A 20,600-nucleotide genomic window follows, 5' to 3' on the forward strand; every position below is an offset into this window, starting at 1 on the left:
GTTACATTGCAACTGCTCGGTGCTAGTTTACCTTAGTTTCAGTTTCCGTGGATGTCCGCCCAATCAATGATACTTCGTGCGTTATGGTGAAGCAAGTGGTAACAAAATAGTACTCGATCCCATATGCATGGTCTGCAGCCTGTCAATTCAAGGCAAAACGCCCGTCAGTCATCGTCTCTGTTTGCGCATATATAGCGTACCATTAAGTGTTTTATTCGGGGCACTCACCAGCTCGGTAGGCGCTCCGTTTGTCAGACTGTCAGGTTCGATTCCGAATCAGTACTGCCATGTTTGGGGCGGAGTTATAAACCTATATTTGGCGCATGGAATTATGGGACATGTAGTTTAAAAGAGGTAAACAGGATTACAGTCTCGATACTTCAGACATTGTATTAAGTCCAGTTTGGGCACTGTTAAATCGCATAATAAGATACGCCTCCTTGCGCAGGAGGGTTTCCTCAATATCAATCAGACCTTTTTTCGTGGGCATTGTATACAAAACGGTCCAGGAGAAATCAGTCTCTGTGTGTGACTTGTCAATAAAGTGTTGGACCATTGGGGCACTCAGCACTTTATTTTTGATACGGGATCGGTGCAGTTTAGGGCAAGCGCAGGACCCTTCTTGGCAGGACCCACAGGACACACAATTACCACATTTGTGGTGCCCCTCAACTGGCAAAAATCGGCCTAGGAAAGGGACACTCTAGTTCTTCCAATAGGTGCCAATTCTTTAGGACCATTTGTCTGACACGATGTGTGTCAGGCCCAAAAGTTGTGACACAGACCATCTGTTCTAGTTCATTCTTTGTGTCACAACTTTTGGGCCTGACACACATCGTGTCAGACAAATGGTCCTAAAGAATTGGCACCTATTGGAAGAACTAGAGTGTCCCTTTCCTAGGCCGATTTTTGCCTATAGAAAAAACAGAAGTATCGGGCAACACTTGGTGCGTGCCGACATTGTCACACCACAACCCAAGCAGGACCTGTTATCTAAATGGGGCCTCAAACCAGTTGAGGGGCACCACAAATGTGGTAATTGTGTGTCCTGTGGGTCCTGCCAAGAAGGGTCCGAATTCCAACACAAGCAGGTAAAATGGACCAACAAAGGGTTCTCCAACTGTAGGACCAAAAATGTTGTGTACGCCATCACCTGCGCTTGCCCTAAACTGTACATAGGGAAGACCAACCAGCAGGTAAACACTAGAATAACACAGCACCGATCCCGTATCAAAAATAAAGTGCTGAGTGCCCCAATGGTCCAACACTTTATTGACAAGTCACACACAGAGACTGATTTCTCCTGGACCGTTTTGTATACAATGCCCACGAAAAAAGGTCTGATTGATATTGAGGAAACCCTCCTGCGCAAGGAGGCGTATCTTATTATGCGATTTAACAGTGCCCAAACTGGACTTAATACAATGTCTGAAGTATCGAGACTGTAATCCTGTTTACCTCTTTTAAACTACATGTCCCATAATTCCATGCGCCAAATATAGGTTTATAACTCCGCCCCAAACATGGCAGTACTGATTCGGAATCGAACCTGACAGTCTGACAAACGGAGCGCCTACCGAGCTGGTGAGTGCCCCGAATAAAACACTTAATGGTACGCTATATATGCGCAAACAGAGACGATGACTGACGGGCGTTTTGCCTTGAATTGACAGGCTGCAGACCATGCATATGGGATCGAGTACTATTTTGTTACCACTTGCTTCACCATAACGCACGAAGTATCATTGATTGGGCGGACATCCACGGAAACTGAAACTAAGGTAAACTAGCACCGAGCAGTTGCAATGTAACAACGCACCCCGCTCTAAACATGAATAGTATTACCACTGGCAGCCTTGTATCACAATGCCACGTTCTCTTGTGTCCACCAGAACGAACAGCACGCCCATTCACCTGAGATCACCTGAGACCACTGACAAAACGCTGAGTGTCCAGGTAGGCGGCTTTTAATTCGTTCGTGTGGAAATTATGTCTGCACACTTTTAATTCGTGAATTCGTGAGTTGGTACAATAGCCTAATGTGGCTATCTTGGTTCGCATTCCACAGGTCTAAAGAAGGAATGACGGGACAACCAAAATAAGAAGGGGGCAGGGAACAATTCCGGTACTGTCCTAGGTATGAATATGATGTTTTTCTTTCTTGACGTTTCGCGGGTTTTCCCGCGGATGTATTTAATGAATATATAATGACCGGACGGCACACTAAGCTCTATGTTATCCTACAGATAACAAGGTCCCGCCACAAGTTTTGGTGTATACAGATCCCCGAGATCAGGCCTCCGGAGCCACTCTCAGGTATTAATGGGGCCCAGAGGGGGAGTGGGGGCAGTCACCCGGCTACTGAACAAAATGGTGACTTGTCGCTCTCTTTTCTGTTTTTAATACACACTTCTAGATCCACATTGAATGAGCCCTGATGAGAGTCCGTTAACTTGTTTCACGGTCTCGAAACGCGTCGGCATCACTGGAGGAATGCGCAGAGAATATATAATTGTTTGCTTGGTTTAACTGCGTATTTGATTAATTTGTCTGCATTCTTCCATTGTTTTTCCTAGAACGTGTCTCCTTCATTGAGTACATATTGTTTGGATGATTTAATGTTCCGATTACTCTAATGAATATGAAATGAACATTCAGCATGAAATTAATGTTGCTAAATGAATGTTGCTAAATGATCATTCTCTATGATATCTATGATATGTATATCACACTAGTTGTGTGTTCTCCCTTGTGTTTCGTGAATTTTTGTAAATATATTTTTCCTCTTTTTGTCTAGTATTTGGTTACATGTCGAGTGTTTTTCTCGGACAACTCGTTTAAGCCTATATGTTGAACTTTCTAAATAACAGGTATAAATAAATATACCAAACAGATCGGTGATTCATTTCTTGATTTGTTTGCTCGTAGTAAGGAGCACCTAAAATCAGTGGGGGTGGCACTTGTTTTTCTAATATATATACGGTCCAGCCTACCCCACGTCCCGGGACCTATCTCCTTAACTTTCACCAATCTATTCTGATTCAGGCATGTGAATCTATGAAAGACACCCCAAATACTGGAGAAGAACAATAGTTACTTACCTGTAATCTGTGGTTCTCCAGTATTGGTGTCTTTCATAGATTCACATGCAACCCGCCCACCTCCCCTCAGAGGCTCCCTCAGGCAATTATGTTGGTTTCACTCCTGTGCGAGAAAATCTGAGAGCCTGAGCCTCTGGGGAGAACATTCTGGTGGGTGCTGTCGCCTGATTGGTTGCAGTTTGGTCTAACATAATGACTAGGATAGTCATGAGTGTGGGAGCTTTTGCTCCTGTAGCTAGGGCTACTTTACTTCCTGGTTGGTTATTACCAAGGTTTTTTGGTTATTACAGGCATATTATTGCTTTTTTATATACCGTGGGACTCCCACTCCGACGACAGTGAATGATTCAGGCATGTGAATCTATGAAAGACACCAATACTGGAGAACCACAGATTACAGGTAAGTAACTATTGTTCTTGTGCCGCCCGTAGCGGTCACTGCTTTTCCTCCCATGGCAGCCGCACAAAAGAGCGGGGGTGCTGGCAGTTTCTGCGTTGCCGCGCGCAGTGGGTGCACGAAAGAGCAAGGAGGTGGAGGCCACCAGCCCCAAAACTCATGCCACCTGCGGCAGTCCGCCCAGCCACCCCCCTTGCTACGCCACTGTGAGTGGATCACAGTTTCAACAAAGTCAGTGCAGCCTCCTTGGTCAGTGAGACAGGCATTAATGCGCCACATGGGTCACAGGCTCGCTATGGTGGATCTTGTCCTAAGTAGGGGGCGGGGGGGTAAGATCTCATGTGCTCTGGAGAAGGATCCCAATCTCCATGAGTTAGAGGATATTGGATGCCTGGAGCCAGACCTGATCAATGCATGACAGAGTCTTGTGTGCCAACGATGTGTGGGTGTATTCAGGTTCGTGGGGTTGCCACGTTCGCCATGCATCGCAGATCCCCATCCAGTCTGCCCAGAGTGTAATCTGCTGGAAACATGCTTGATGCCCCGTTGAGGAGGGTCAGAGATATCATATGTGGGGTCAGGAGCAGTAGTTAAAGTCACCTCCTATCAGTGTGAGCCCGTGAGGAAGGGTTGGCAGAGGAGCTAGTAGTATCTGCAGCTTGGATTGGAATTGCTGCTGGGGAACATAAAGCAATAGGAAATTGCAATGCCTGCCCTCTATTCAACCCTCATTCCCACATATCGTCCGTGAGGATCTTATGGGAGACTGAAACTACCAACGGGAATCTGTTGTGCAGTAAGATGGCTACTCCTCGGGAGCTCCGGGAGAACACTCTATCAAAGCCAAACTGACCCAGAAAGGGACAGAGCATGCCCAACAGATGGGTTTCTTGATGCATGAGCACCGCAGGTTGAAATCTCTTCACATATCTGAGGATGGGCCACTGTTTTATGTGATTAAGCAGGCCGTTAACAGTCAATGATAGGATCGTAACCGGCATTAACCGGGGGAAATGACAAGGAGTTGCCAGCCCCATGGAGAGCATGTATTGCAAGTTGAAAGCTCAGAGCTTCTGCTTTACACCCTCAAAGGAACATCTGCTCTGTTGGACTGGCGCGTATAGTCAGGGAAGATCATAATCCTAGCATTCTGGAAGCTCACGTCTTGGTGTAACCTGGCCTCATGGAGGATAATGTCACAGTCTTGATGGGTAAGGATCTGTGCTATTAGTGGTCGGGGGGCCCAGCGGAGGCCGATGGGTCAGACACCGGTGAGCCATCTCCACTAAAAACCACTGAGAAAGTCTGTCAGCGGGGATCCATGACTTCAGCCAGTCTTCCAGCAGCCGACCTCACCAGATGTCTCCATACCTTCTGGGATGCTTACAAAAGGGAGATTGTTCCCCCGCAACCAGTTTACTGCATCTTTGGCTTGCTCCTCCAGTGACGCTGTAGTAGAAAGGAGCATGGATACTTGTAGCGTGAGGGTGGCCACAACATCCTTCATTGAGGATATTCTAGTCTCAGCTTTCCATTACCAAGGACATTTCAGAGGTCCTGTCACAGCAGGACCACATCTATTCAGACCTCACCCACCTTATTTCGACCGCATTTCTTGATTTCTCGATCGCCTTAAAGATGACAGCGAGGTCTGCCTACACGGCGGGCAAACACAAAGGAAGAGAACCCCCGGTAGGCCCGTTGGCACCAGAATCAGGTTTGGTGTATTGCTCAAGCTTTGTCTGTACTGGCGCAGGGAGGCCTGTCCTGTCCCATCGCCAACTGGCAATTTGCACGTGTATCTGGGAGGAACGCAGGTCACTCCCCCGTGGCTCTCTTACCCCGGTGGGGCAGCAAGAGCAGCAAGGATAGCCGAGAATCCACCGGCAACTCAGAGTAATCTGACAGGGGTGGCACTGGGCTAGGTAGGATGTCTGTCATCAGCAGGTCATCCTCTATCTGCAGCATCCACCTCAATGGCAGACAGAGCCCCAGCAGAGCATAGTTATCATCGGGGCCAGCCCCAGGCCCCCTCAAGGCAACAATCCAAAGCAGGAGGAGGGAGGCAAAAACAGGGGGTGTGTCAGCAGTGCAGGCTTTAAAGGGTGTGTGTGTGCAATAAATCAGGGACCCAGGAGCAGGCATATCTCCTGCAGCTGCCACTCAGCATTCCCCGCACATGGTTAGGAGGGGGATGGACTCCAATCCTCAGACACTCTCCCCCCCTCTCTCAGTCCAAACAGAGGCCCCAGAAGGCTTCCAGTACCCCACTAAGTGTGTCACAGAGAGGTGTGGGGGCCCTTCCTTAGGTCACAGGCGATAGCTCCGGCAATCAACCGGCCTCCCACCACCACTCCAGAAATTAATGACAGAGTCAAGGGGGGCCCAGAGCGAGGGCCTGGGTTTATGAAACGCTTTGCTCAGGCCAGCGCACAGCCAAGAGGGGGGCCCCAAAGAAATGCTGCCACAGTACCGGCCTCCCCTACCTCTTTAAGTATGTCTGGCGCCAAACATTGGGTCTCTGCACCCTCTCCTGTGTCAACCCAGACTCAAAAGCACAACGCTTGCCACAGCATCTGCCACCTCCAATCTTCCTCGCGGGTCCACAGTCTCCAAATCAAGGAACCCGCAGCCAGCCACATCGCGGCCTCGTGTGGCTGCACTCCCTACCAGCAGATCTGGTCTTTGTCAGCCCAGGAACAGACTCACCCAGGGTCCCAGGTGAAGCTCTCTCCCTGCCCACATGGTACTGCAGGTGATGACTTCTCTCACTGGACCCTCTGCTCAGTTGGAGCCCGCCATCTTGTGCATGCTCTTTAGCGGTCACTGCACCTCGGTCCCAGAGAGCAGCTCTCAGTAGCCCGACTTGGATCCTCAGATCTTCTCCACCACTGAACGCAGTAGGGGAAGCAAAAAACAGCGCTATCGGTGGCTGATGTTGGAGTATGATTACGGGGGCCCCAGGAGCCGCTCTAGATAGCAGCCGCCATCTTGGCTGCCGATGCCAGGCCTCATATTTCAGAACATTTAATTAGTGCAGTCTGAATAACATTGAACTCAATTAGTCATTTTCTTTGGTATATTGTTTACTTCAGTACATTGAATCTGAGTTTAACGTTGGCATACTGTTTACTTCAGCACATGACTCTGCGTTGTATTATGATCTATCATATTCATTTGCATTCAATTAATGTTTTTCTACAATAAATTATGTATACTATCGAATTCAGTTAGCGTTTTCCTATATTAAACTGCATTAAATTTGTGTTTTTTATGACGTGTTTATATCAGAACATTCAACTAGAGTTTTACTATGGCATAGCTTATATTCGATTGCATTAAACTAGTGTTCTTATAAGGCTTATCTTATATTTAATGACATTGAATTAGTATTTTCTATGACACATTGTATATTTTGTAATCAGTGTTTAAGTGTGAGATATGAAATATTTCATTGTATTTAAACAGTGTGTTTATTTAATATAGCCTATATGTCTTTGCATCAGATTAATGCTTTTAGTTCATATTGTAGTGTAGTTTCTATATTCCCAATAGGCTCTGCGCATTGGAATAACATAAACAGCAGTGTAGACGTAGGACTGAGGTCATCTAGGTCTCTACTGACTATGTTAGACTTAATTAGTTTTGCCAGCTAGCTCAGAGGTCACTAGAAACTTTCTCGAATGAATAGGGAGGGGTTAACTTCCCTGATTTAGACAAGGGATTAGCTTCTGACAACCATATAACATGACAACTTTGCTCCCCCAGAATAAGGATTATATCTCCAGAGTCGTGTGAAAACAATAGACCGCTATTTCACTCAGTCAATCGTGCATGCTTAATTTCACCAGGGTGCAGAGAAATAGAGATACGGGCGTTTTCAATTAAAGGTGTTATTTTATTGAGCAGTCTTCTTTCTCATGCAAGAGAAATGAATCGCCACAATTGAAATACTTATCATGAAGTAAAGTGCGTATAGTAAAAGGAGTATTATGAAATAATACTGTAAAAGCATTGATATGGTTTCTTAGCCATATGATAGTTTAAAACGGATAAAATATTTACATACATAAAAACATTGACTAACGAACTCAACTGGTGCTTCTAAGATACGCCTACCCCGGTGTACCTGACCTAAGCCTAATACGTGGGAAGGAGTAAGTAAGTTGCAGTTTTAAGTTAAGTTGGGTTTTTGCCAAGAATCTGAATCAAGAATTCTCTCTAAGGTTTGAATCTGCTCCGTACCTTGGTTATAGAATGAAGGAGGTCTTGTATCTCGTTTCTCAGGACCCGATCTCCCAGTAACCTGCAAGGGTGACTGGAAACACCGGAGCTGGATTTCTCGGCGTGAGAAAAGGCAGCTTCTTTCCCGGTGTGTCAAAGGGAGGGACGGCTTCCTTCCGCTCTCGCATCAGCTGGGCTTCGGATAAGTAGATAGCCGCTCTGCTCCACACCACTGTGTGTTGCTTAAGGCAAGTGTTGGTATATTTATACCTGGAAGGTGCCGTGTTTGACGTAAGGTTGGACATAAGACGTCAATAAAAGATGTCACTAAGAACTGGCTGTTCTTTTAGTGCTCGCAGGAGTTCTATGACAAATCAAAACAAAGACATGGGGAATTCCCAGGTTGCTGGAGGTTTGGTGTGTCGAAAGAACTCGTTGTGCGTGCTCTCTAGGAATCTAAGGAAGTAGCCTTGCCGTATTTGGGCTGCGTGGGCTATGACTAAATATGGGTATGATTCTTACGCCTTCATAAGGACATGATTTATCATAGCCACATAAGGGCACGAATCAGGAATATTTAATTAGGGTCCTAGATACATTCACAACAATATAGACCATATTACATTATTGTGAATTTGTGGTTTTCTTTGATATATCGTATATTTCATTGCAATGAACAAGTTTTTTTTAACGATTTATCCTGTGCTTCCTTGCATTGAATCCATGTGTGTCTGTTCTCATCCTATATTTTATAACATTGAATTAACTTTTCCTGCAATATAGTTGCATTTCTTGCATTGACAACGGTTTTCAGTGACATAGTTTATATTTGGTTGCACTAAATTAGTGTTTTCTATGGCATAATTTACATTTCAATGCATTTTACCATTTAAATGTAAAATATATGAGATGCCGCATTTCTTTAATATGTTTGTATTGCATTATCTTTAGATTCCAGTTACAGTTTACAAACAGAAGTTACAATGGAAATAAAAAGCAATGAGAGCATGATCAGGTAAAAATACCCTGGTAAGAAAATTAAATCTCGTCAATTGTAGTACTGAAATATTTAAAATATATTACACTTTAATGTATCTTCTTTAGAAAGGTAAACCTAAAGCAACACATGCTACAAATAATCTACGCTCCAACGCTTGAGGAAAAAAGAATGAAACATGTTAACACCTTCGGTGCTCATGATGGCTCCCAAGAGTCACTTTGCATCTTCCCCACCAGGCTTGCTTTACACAGCCTGGTGAGGAACATATAAAGCCACCTATTACCTGTCTGAACGCCGGTCCATGGTGCTCAGAATAATCACAACGCTGCATGCCAGCATTCTGATTGGCTATGGGAAGCCTGGGAGCACAGGTGCTTCCTGTTGCCAGGGGAGACTGGAAGAAGATGACGGAGGAAGGTAAATGGTGGCCTGCCCAGGTAAGTGTTTTTTTCTACATTCTCCCCGTCCCACCCTCGCTCCTACCCCCTCACTCCCATCCAGTAGTAGCCGCTACTGACCTTGAGGATGTGGCATGGCTACATCTTTTGGGGTCTGATGTGGAGGAGTTGGAGTGGAGAATGGCCTAGAGCAATGCTGTGCTCCTTGAGGCACAAAACTCACTGTACAGCTGCTGTAGGCAGTGAAAACCAAGAGATTCACTGTGCTCCAAGGAACATTTGTCCCTAACTTAGCATTGTCTACTCCATGGGCTTTGGATGGAATCGGCCCTGTTGGTCTGATGAATCCAGAAGGAGGAGAATTGCTGGAGCCTCCGGCATGGAAACACAGGGGACCACGCTTCCAAAACGTCTGTGGCGCAGAAGGGTGCCAGGGAGAAGCAGTTTGTTAGTGTGCCAATTTCAAAATCTAGAGGATTGCATGCATATCTGTACAAGGGTTCTCATCTCTTTCTGATGAGGGTGTACCTCTGCAAGCGCAGCGCATGCTTCATAAAGAGCTAGTTTCAGCTTATATCTCACCGATATTGATGATCGGTGATTGTGAGAAGGAATGTAGGCTATTAAACAAGCGCACAAAGGGGGACAAAGAGACAAGAGGCACAGTGATAACTGAGGCGGGCCATTCTCAAGATTATGAGAGGATCTTGCAAGAATGTCTTAATCGCTCTGGCTGATGGGTAAATATTGATCTTCCATGAGTGCAGTCGAAGGACTAGGAGCCAGAGGTAGAGACTGCAAACAATCTAGACGGAACTAAACAATATAGGCCTAGAGGCTTCATTGTGCCACCTCACCAAGCTAAAGGTAGCAGTTGAAAGGAACTGTCATGTGTTCAGATAGGTGAGAGTTGGAAGATAGGAGGAAGTGACTATACAGTGGTACGCAGACTGAACCCCAGTCCTATTGATGTTAATGGGTCTTACTCTGCATCATGTAAAGGTCCTATTTTTTGCCTGATAGGTTAGAGTTAAAGGTACTGCAATGTATGGGCTTTAATCATTGTCAAAATAGAATGGTGTGTATTCCCCGCTCCTCTTAGATGATATTGAGGTCCCTGCTATTGGCTTTGCCAATGCTGGATCCCTTTCAAATATTCCAATAACACAAATACCAACGACCAGCCATCTTTAAAGTATTTTGAGTTTTACATCATTTTCAAGATGACTGCCACGTTGTATGCTGCATCATGGAGAGACACAATATGGACATTTTAAAAATAATGGTTGCAGCTTTGCGTGATGCAATGTCAGTTATGCAACATGATGTTGCACAATATTGTGGCAATCTTGAAAATTTGAATTACTCCAGTATTTGAACTTTCATAAAATCACATGCTTGAATCATTCCCCTTCGTGGAGATGGGTGTCCCATGGTACCTTATAATAGCAATACAATATTAAACAGAGACTAGAAAAGATCCTAGTCCCTTCAGCTTTTCTACTGCACGTTTTGCGATGGAGTCTCCACTGAGCTCTGCTCAGTTATACCTATGCTCAACTATCCCAAGCAATTCCAAACCTTCTGATGTTTCTCAGATATATACAGATTATCCTTAAAACCAATGTGTCTGTATTTCTTGACTTCAATTCTGGCTTCATAATGTCAGATAAAGCAAAGAAGAGTCTTTTCAGGGCCTGTTCTGCCTATGGAAAGTAAAGGCTTCATCCAGATGACCCTCATCAGGACTGTTTATATTGCCTTTACCCCGCACATATGGTCAAAGAATGTAAGGTATGTCATACCTTTTCTACTAAGACTCTGTTGACCACGGTTGCTGATATTGCTCCAAAAAATGAAGGCCAGGAAGGAGCCTGATGTCTAATGACAATTGTGAGGACTCTTCATCCCCTTCAAGAAAATTCCAGAAGAAGGAGAGATTATCTCATCCTCACTATTCTCTGGAGCAGCCTAAAAATGCATAAAAAAAGACCACTCATGAGACTTATAGAAGACACAGTCCTTCAATATCTCTTCAGGAGGTAGGTTTCTTTCAGTTGAAAGAAGAAAAAACAATCATCTGTCTCCTCAAAAAGACCTGAAAAAGCTAGGTCTGAGCCTCCTACAGTACTTCGGTAAGTCTCTCACTCCTTCAAGAAACCGTCATCTGCACCATCTGCTGACAGACAGTTGACGAGCATCTCTCCATAAATGAAAATCTTGTTGTCGACGACAAAGACATATACAGCGACATCTATAACAGTGACCCCAAGCACTGTCTCCACTCTAGCTAAAGCTTTGTGTTTCTTAGCGACTACATCCTCGTTGACTCCTCATATGCCTAGATCGTTGATGCTGAAGATCGCACTGACCTCGTCGTTGACGACAGAGAAGGTTCCTCCATCAATGACAACAGTTCCTGTCAACAACGATGACGTCACTCCCGTCACTGGAACAAACTGCTCTCTCTCAACATCGTTGCTGCCATCCTCATCGACGACCTCGTGGACGAGAGAAAAAATGCAAAAACAAGAAAAAATTAAACAGTTAACTCCCTCACATACATCTCCATGCTAGGAGGCATCATTGTTACCAGCCCACGTCTTGGATGAAGAAGATTCAGATGAGGAGGGGCCGTTTAGGATTGCACATATCCCATCTGAGCTGCACTTCAAGTGCCAGGTGGACAATTACGCTGAGGGTGAATATGAGGAGTAAGGATATTACACCCCTCAACATCAATATCATCACCAATGCCAAGAGGAAATGGTGTGTCTGCCTTCCTCAATAGTTACAGACATGCAATTTGTGCTCTCAGATTATAAAAAATATTTTCCACCAACTTAATCTACTACACAAAGTTTTTCACTGGTAAAATCTCCATCTGGGCAGCAATGTACTCCACAGCACAGACCATTGTTACTGCCTGTCTGTAAGGTATGCTTCTCAAACAGCTCTCCTCAAGGACCAAGCAACTTCCAATGATGACAGAGAAGAAGGGGAGTGCCGCTACACCCACACGAGTGGGATGGTTATCTATTGCCTGCACCATCATGCCCGTCGCCAACTCCAGTGGGTTTCTCACCTGAAGACATTGGGGGATTGCATAACCTGCCAAAAAGAACAGCAAAGAGGTATGACCTGCCCATGCCCACTATGCAGATGGACTGCTTTCTTGATGATTTCAAGGAGCCTTTTCGGAAGAGTGTAAGAGCTATGCCTATTGTGAACTACATATGAGATGAGGGCCTAAAAGTCATGAAAAATCCGGCCACAGTGACTGCTGTTCTACCACATTTGGATAAAAAATACAAAGTTACAGAGGATGCTCCTGCATGTCTCGCTAGTCAAAAAAAGCCTGATTCAAGTCATCACACAAGCAGCCCAGCACACATCTAAAAAACCCTCATCTCCAATCTCAGCACCTCCGGACAATGAAGGTATGCGCCTCGATAATATTGATAAGCATTTTTTATCCGTGTCTGTAAGGATGATGAATTCCCTGGTGGTTCTTGGGAGATATAATCGCCAAATGTGGTCCAGTATTGTCCCATATCTAGACCGGCTCCTAGAGGACATTAAAGCAGTGGCCAAAAAAGTTCTACAGGAAGGTGAGCATCCATAATCAGAGGTAATAAATTGTGCAATGGACATTACCACCACTGCATTCAGACAACTTGCAAGAACTGCTGTGTTAAGGAGACAGGGCTGGCTCAAAGATGCCTCTTTTAGACTGGAGGTCAAAAACAAGATCTTGGATCTACGCTTCGATGCCAAAGCCCTTTTCAACAGTGTAGAAATTAATCTAATATTCAAGTAATTTTATGAATATTTATTCTCAGCACAGCAATGTAAGTCCAACCATTAGTAGCTCCAGATGCAACTGGGCAACAGACAAGATTCTATTACAAAGCATCACACGCAGAATCTGGAATGTAATTGGAAAATAAACACTGTGCTTGCCAAGACTGGCAGGGAATCATGTGATGTAATAAAAAGGGACATGAAAGAGAGGGAATAGAAATAAAGAAAATGTGTGAAGGATGTAACAAGCAGGCATATTGACAAACACTTACTGGCCATTAAAACAGACACGGACCCAGCTAAGTCATTGGGCATTCCTCAATATCGGAAATTGACCTTTTGAGGTGCTAGGGGAAGAGGACTTCTCTCCTACAGAGGGGGTTGTCAACAATATTGTTACCCCTCAGATTCATCTGCCTCTCAGCAGTTTCGTCCCCCCGTTCTCACAATGGCAATCACCACAAACAGCCTACAATAGGCCAGCACCAAGACTCGAAGCGTGACGTCAAAGAAAGGACACTCGCCGATGCCAGTGACCACTTACAGGCTCTGGCTACTCCTCTTTTCTCCCTTTTCAGATTAGGAGGAAGAATATCTAACTATATTCGATACTTGCAAGATATAACAACAGACCAATGGGCCTTAAACCTTATTCTTGGGCCTTGGTTTAGGTTGTGCATGAAGGTATTATACACCAGCCCCCGTACCCGAGTGTGCAATAATGGCATCTTGTCTCACAAATTTTCTTTTAGACTTGGCACTTGACTGGGTCGCCCCCGTTCTCCGCTTCTTTTTGCCCTCATTATGGAGGCTCTGGCCACATGGGAAACATGGGATGCGCAGGTATAGGGGTTAGGCAGGGGCATCGCCACAGATGACCGTATCGCTTTGTATGCGGATGCCATCCTGCTTTATATAGCCAGGCCCGCAGAAACTGACCCAGGGTTCTTCATATCCTATGACTATTCGGTGAAGCGTCGGGCTATATGCCAATTGGCTCAAGTCCCTGTTGGTCCTTTTGCAGGGTGACCATGGTACTGAATCATGGCAATCTCATATTCCGATCCGTCGGCTCAACTTTCCATACCTGGGAATGTATATCTCTACAGAACTGGAATTCATGTGAAGCCTCAATTTGGAGCCTGTGACACACCCGGTCCGTGAGGATCTGAACCGGTGGCATAATCTTCCTCACAACGTCATGGATCACGTCTCCCTCTTTAAAATGATGGTTCTCCCGAAACTACTGTATGTCCTACAAAATGATCCCTTGCTCGTGCCTCGGACATGGTTTGATGCTATCAGGGCCATGGGACACCGATTCATTTGGACGGGTGGCCGTTTCCAAATGGCTTGGGGGTAATGCACATGCGCTTCTTACGAAAGGGGATTGGCTAACAATAGGTTCTATTACTGGGCTACTTGACTTCTCCCACAGAATGATTGGTTGAATGGGGGTGGGACGACTCTGCTTACAGAGGTAGCTGGCCCTACTGGGGCTTGATAAAATAATGGGTATCCTATATGGAACCCCTATTCCCCCACAGTTGCCTGAAATCACCCAAGTAGTGATTCATACTTGGAGGGTGGCACTCCGCTGGAGTGAGTGGGACTGTAGGCTCACTCTGGAGACTGTTGTGGGAGGGTACATTGCTCGTGCAGGGGGCCTCCCTTAGGGGATTCAGAGATTGGGATAATATAAGAATTTCCAGACTTGGAGGCTTTTGAAAGGGTGGGATGCTGAAGTCCTTTCAGGAGTTGGAGTCAGAATTTAAAATGCCATCCTCCCAATTCTTTTGCTATTGTGAGTTCCGCCAAACCCTTTCCCAGTATCAGGACTCCCTGACTGATCTCCCTGAAAGAAGTCCCCTGGAGTGTAAGCTTATTACTGGTCACTTCGGCAAGGGAGAGGTGTCACAAATTTATCGATACCTGGTACTACATTTCCATATGAAACTAGATCCTCTGAGAACCAAATGGGAGACTTGGGTTGGAGAACTGGGCAAAGCCGATTGGCAAAGATGCGTGCATGGCTCTTCGGTCTCTGGCGATCTCAGCTAGGCTTCGTCTGATACAATTTAAACACTTGAACCAAGCATATAAGACACCTTTGCGGATGTGGAGAGATGGCCTCCACAACTCCCCCGTGCTCCCAATGCCAGTACACTCCTGGGAATTTCTTCCATGTAATCTGGGTATGCTCAGCCATTAAATCTTAACGAAGACTCTCTTTTCTTTTCTTTCTGCTGTGGTCAGGGATCATATTGACCCGCAGCCCCAGATAGCTATTTAAGGTATTCTGGAGGATATGGGTGGACTCAGAGGGGACAGAGCACTGCTGGGTCTCAGCAAGGTGATAGCCAAGAGAGACATTGCCCGTCACTCAAATGCTCTGTTGGCACTGCCTGTCGTGGCATGGAGGAAGGGCATGGACTGGTGCGGCAAGCTTTAGGAAGCAATATATGTGGCAAGGGGATGTCCTAGGAAATTCACCAAAGTGTGACAGAAATGGTGGGATCATTACGGTCTTTTCATAGGATAGTTTTTGTCTGGCTGCCTGCAAGCAGCGCTTTGGAGGCTGTTGAGGTGCTTCTAGTTTGGGGGCGTATTTGGGTTTGTTCTATTTTATTTTAGCTATGACAATGTGTGATGCGAGGCACCTTTATGATTGCGGTTCACATTTAAATAAAAAAAATGTTTTATAAGAAAAAAAATACTTTGTTCAATTTGGCCATACATTATGACTTCACCACCAAGCCTACTTCAAAATCTCCATTCCGAAACATCTACGACTTCTCAAGTTGGAGGTCAAAACCATGCTCAAGAAGGGGGAGATTGAAAGAGCTCCTGCTTCACAACGGGGAAAGGAATTCTATTCCTGTTTCTACTTGGTCCACAAGAAGTTAAAGGAGTGGTGACCAATTCTAGACCTGATAAGCCTCAACACCTATCTCAAAAAGCAGTTGTTACGCATGGTAACATTGCAAGATATTCTGCTACTCTTAAGCAAGTGAGATTATATGTCAACCCTTGACCTCCAGGATGCGTATTTTCACATCCCCATTCACCAGTTGCACAAGAAATTCCTAAGATTCAAAGTAGCCAGCTGCCATTACCAGTTCAGGGTTCTTCCTTTTTGCCTAAAGTCTGCCCCTCAAATATTCACAACCTGGCTCCTGTGACAGGCTTGAGGAAAACAAGCACCAGGTGTTCCCCTATTTAGACAATTGGTCAGTCAAGGCACCTTCCAAACACGCTGCACAGAAGTCGACAACTGCCTGCACAATGCTATTCAGCGAGATGGGCCTCACTCTGAATCCAGATATGTCAGTTCTCTATCCATCATGAAGATTAAAGTTCTTGGGAGCAACTCTCGACACTACACTTTACAAAGCGTACCCCAAGTCACAGAGGCAATTAAAGCTAATGTAATTAGCAAAAGTGGTACCAAAAAATGGGTCTCTTTTGTTTCGCCTTTACAAGTCCCTCCTAGGGATAATGTTGTCATGCCTCTCTCTGGTTCCATTCTGCCGTCTGCAAATGCATTGGCTCCAGGACGAACTCAACGGGCCGTGGATTCAGGCAACGGGGTCTTTCAACGATCTCATCAGTCACTCCGTCCAAGTTCAAAGCCCTATCCTGCTGGACGGGTCAAGCAAATCTGTCAGCCTTTTTTTCTTAAGTCCAGCTTCTCCACTAGTCGTCACCACTGATGCCTCACTAGACGGATGGGGATCATACCTTCAAGATCTGCAGGTCAGCAGCAGGTGGCAAATGTCTCATCGACATCCCCATATCAATCCGTTTGAGCTCAAAGTGGTGCTCCTAGCCTTACAGGCTTTCCTTCCAAGGATAAGAAACAACAGGTTACTCATCTGAACGAACAATATGACCATGATGGGCTACATCAGTAAGCAGGGCAGTATAAGATCACATCTCCTCTCCCAGAAGGCATAAGCATCTGGGGATGGTACATCGACAAAGGAGTGCATCTAGGATCAGATCATGTCCCTGGACAGCAGGCTCAGGACCCCGTGCCACCAGTGGGAGCTGAACTAGGAAATTCTCTACAACATTTTCTCCCAGTGGGGCAAACTGGAGCTCGACCTCTTTGCAACCCCCCAGAACCAGAAATGCTGGTTCTCACAAGCTGGAATCATGATCAGGGATCATGTGCAGGCAGTTGTCGACCTGCTTTGGACTAATGCGAAGCTTAAGAAAGGTCTTTAAGTGGATCCCTGTGGAGGCACGGAAACCCCTAGTGCAGGGTGTAATCATAAACAGAATGGACTACGGGAATGCGCTCCTACTAGCCATAAACGAGCACCATCTGAATAGGCTCCAGGTCCTTCACAACACCGCAGGCCGTCTGGTCCTCAGCGTGGGTCTCCATCGGCCCCCTGTCTGAAAAGCCTCCACTGGCTCCTGGTGAAAAAGCAAATCCTCTTTAAAACCTTATGTTTGGTCCATAAACAAATGCATGGAAATGGTCCAAAATACTGGTCCCCAAAGTTAACATGGTATCTGCCTCGAAGAGAACTAAGATCTAGTAACGAATCCTTGCTCACCCTGTTAAGAATACAAACATCCAGAAATGGCGGTCGCGCTTTTTCCTTCCTTGCACCCGACTCATGGAATAAAATGCCCCTCAACCTCCGTGTCATCTCTGAACACAGTTGCTTTCACAAAAAGCTGAACATCTGGCTTTTTGCGAATTAAGTCTTTTTCAGCCCTCTAGTCAGAGCCGTTCTGCACGCGCCATGAGACTCTTTGGATGTGATATGTGCGCGCTACAAATGCTTTTGACTTGACTTGACTTGACTTGAGGAATGCATTTTCGGTGGTATAGCCTGGAACTTAAGCCATTCCTTCTATACCGCTCCTCCTAAGAGTCCTCATGAAAATGAAGGCAGAATCATGCAGAATATTTCTCATAACCCTCAGATGGCCACACCAGCCTTGGTTTATGGAACTGCTTCTCCTCTCGGAGAAAACTCACATCCAGTTGAAGACAACACCATCTCTACTAACGATGAACCAGGGCCAATTGTTGCATCCAGATCCGGATCCGGGTCTCCTCACTTATCAGCATGGCTTCTGAGTACAATTAATTCAAACATCGAAATATCACCAGACTGCAGAGAAATACTGCCCAGAGCCTGCACAGAAAGTACAAACAAAACCTATCACTTTAAGTGGAAAAGTTTTTGCATATGGTGCTAACAGGCCAATGTACATCCACATTCTTCAGCACCAAAAGCAGTCCTTCCATACCTTCTACTCTTAGCCTGCTCCGGATTGGCTCATGCATCTATTGCAGTTCATTTGGCAGCCATTTCCCGCTTAAGGCAATCACCCATGTCACCATCATTATGGTCTGCCAGAATAGTGACATAATTTCTCAAAGAATTACTTAGAGTTTTTTCACCAGTTAGACTTCCGAGTCTGCTCTGGCAACTGAAGGTTGTGCTCTCACAGCTTATGAAGTATCCATTTGAACCCATTCACAGGGCGGATGTTAAATTATTTTCCTGGAAGGTTGCTCTCCTTGTAGCTTTAACCTCTGCCAGACGTGTCAGCGAGATCCAAGCCCTAACCATACAAGATCCTTTCTTGCAATTTAGGGATAATAGAGTGATTCTTTACCCAAACTCTAAGTTAATTCCTAAAGTCCCTTCGAACTTTCATCTCAATGAACCTGTCATCCTTAAAACTTTTTTCCAGATGCTTTAAAGCCAGCCAAAAAGGTACTGCATTCTTCAGATATCAAAAGCTGTTTGAAATTCTGTTTAGTAAAACTAAAAAATTTCCAAAGTCTACTCAATTGTTTGTGGCTTACAGCTTGCCACGATATTGGTATCCTCTCTCAAAACAGAGGATTGTTAGGCGGATATGCAGGGCAATTCACTTCTGCCATCAAGCCGCTGGCAAACCGTTGCAGTCATCGGTGCACACCCACTCTACAAGAACTGTATCTGCTTCAACTGTGCTGTTTGCTGGTGTATCACTGCAAGACAATTTACCAGGCAGCTACCTGGTAAAATGGGCACATCTTTACAAAGCATTGCTGCTTGAAATCTGCAGGTCACAGCGACGCAGCAGTGGGTCAAGCAGTGCTAAGACATATAAGTCATATCTATGTACACATACTTGATCAGCGATGTAAGTAATCACACATAAATATATCTACTCTTATGTAACAAGTAAGAGAATGGTGGGAAAAAGGATGTAGCTCACATTCACTATATATACAGGTTTACAAGTGTATTCTTTCCATTTACGGTAAAATGTGCTTCATCACTGCTATGTAATCTGATTCAAGCATGTGAACCTATGAAAGTTCCAATACTAGAGTAAGAAAATAAGTTACTTACCTGTAACTGTAGTTCTCCAATATTGGAATCTTTCATAGATCCACATGTGACCCACCCTCCTCCCCTGGGAAGGTCGCCTTCTCTTTCTCCATTTAGAGTGCATCTCCTACATTCGTGCTTTGAAAATCTGAGGGACTTTAGCTTCTCACAGGGGTGTTCTAGAGGACAGGGCAATATGATTGGTTGAAACCTAAGTTTGATCTCTTTTTTTTTATTACTATGATATGTTACAAAGCTGAAGAGCCTAGGGCCGTTCTAGTCTATGTTTAACACTGTATTGCTATTATAAGGTACTGTGAGACTCCCATCTCAATGACGGTGTATGAATCAAGCAGGTGAATATATTAAAGATTTCAATACTGGAGAACTACAGTTACAGATCAGCAACTTATTTTCTTCTTTGCATGGAGAGAGGAATGGTGGAGGAGCGAGAGAAAGAGTGCAGGTGTCCCCTTTGTAAACAGAAAGCAAGAGGAAAGAGCAGGACATGCACTCCCATGCGGTGTTAGAGAAGAAATTATCCATAACAAAATGTTTTTACATAACATCAGCGGTGAAAGTATATTATTTAGCCAATTAAAAGCAAAAGTAAAAAAAGAAATGCTCTAGGTGTGGGAAGAATAGGAAAGCCAGTTGATAAAGAGTAGGGAACTGAGACAGGCAAAACTATCCAATTATGGGCAAAGCACACTGCATGCATTATTGTGTGTAGTGCTGTCCGTCAGCTGAAACTTTCTGTACTGAGACTGCAGAAAAAGAATTTTGGTTGGGTCACGTTATAAAGACAGATTTTGAAAGGTGCACTACAACAACATAGCCATGAGTGAAGAAGGAAAGGATTAAAACTATCATGAGTGTATAGTAGAATGACATCAGATACAGTGGCATCTTTGGCGTGCTGCGACCGTGGTGCCACCACACCAAGCGCCTGGCTCGAGGGGGTAGCCTTTGCCGGATAGGCTATGGCGAGATAGCAGCCTGCAGAGACTTTTGTGTGGCCAGCATTTTTCAGGGGATAATTATAATGCATAATAACTCTGGTGGTTCAAGCACTTGATGGAGAGATATGTGATATGTCTTGTCACAGTTTTGACTCATGATAATGTAGCATAGAGGGTTAGTGTTGCTGCTGCAAAGCACAAGCTGTCACATGCAGATGGCAGATTTGTATTTTATGTAGATAGCTCAGTATGTTACTGATTTTGTCATAGATATCACTTTGTTGCTTTGAGTTAATAAATTACAACCCTGCTAACATAACACTTTGAGCTATGAACTGGTATCAAAGCGCAGCATTCATAT

At 45.0% G+C, this 20,600-nt stretch overlaps 1 protein-coding gene across 2 annotated transcripts in view; it reads left to right on the plus strand.

The window, feature by feature from the left end:
- TRIM66 (tripartite motif containing 66) overlaps positions 1–20,600 on the plus strand; it is an 862,818-nt gene that overhangs the window by 735,616 nt on the left and 106,602 nt on the right. For both annotated transcript variants that reach the window (XM_086956002.1, XM_086956003.1), the window contains exon 13: positions 8,674–8,737. In XM_086956002.1, the coding sequence (XP_086812128.1) occupies positions 8,674–8,737 (64 nt within the window). The remainder of the gene's footprint in view (positions 1–8,673; positions 8,738–20,600) is intronic.

Source organism: Lissotriton vulgaris, chromosome 2_1 (genome assembly GCF_964263255.1).
Source record: "Lissotriton vulgaris chromosome 2_1, aLisVul1.2, whole genome shotgun sequence".
NCBI classification, from domain to species: Eukaryota; Metazoa; Chordata; class Amphibia; order Caudata; family Salamandridae; genus Lissotriton; species Lissotriton vulgaris.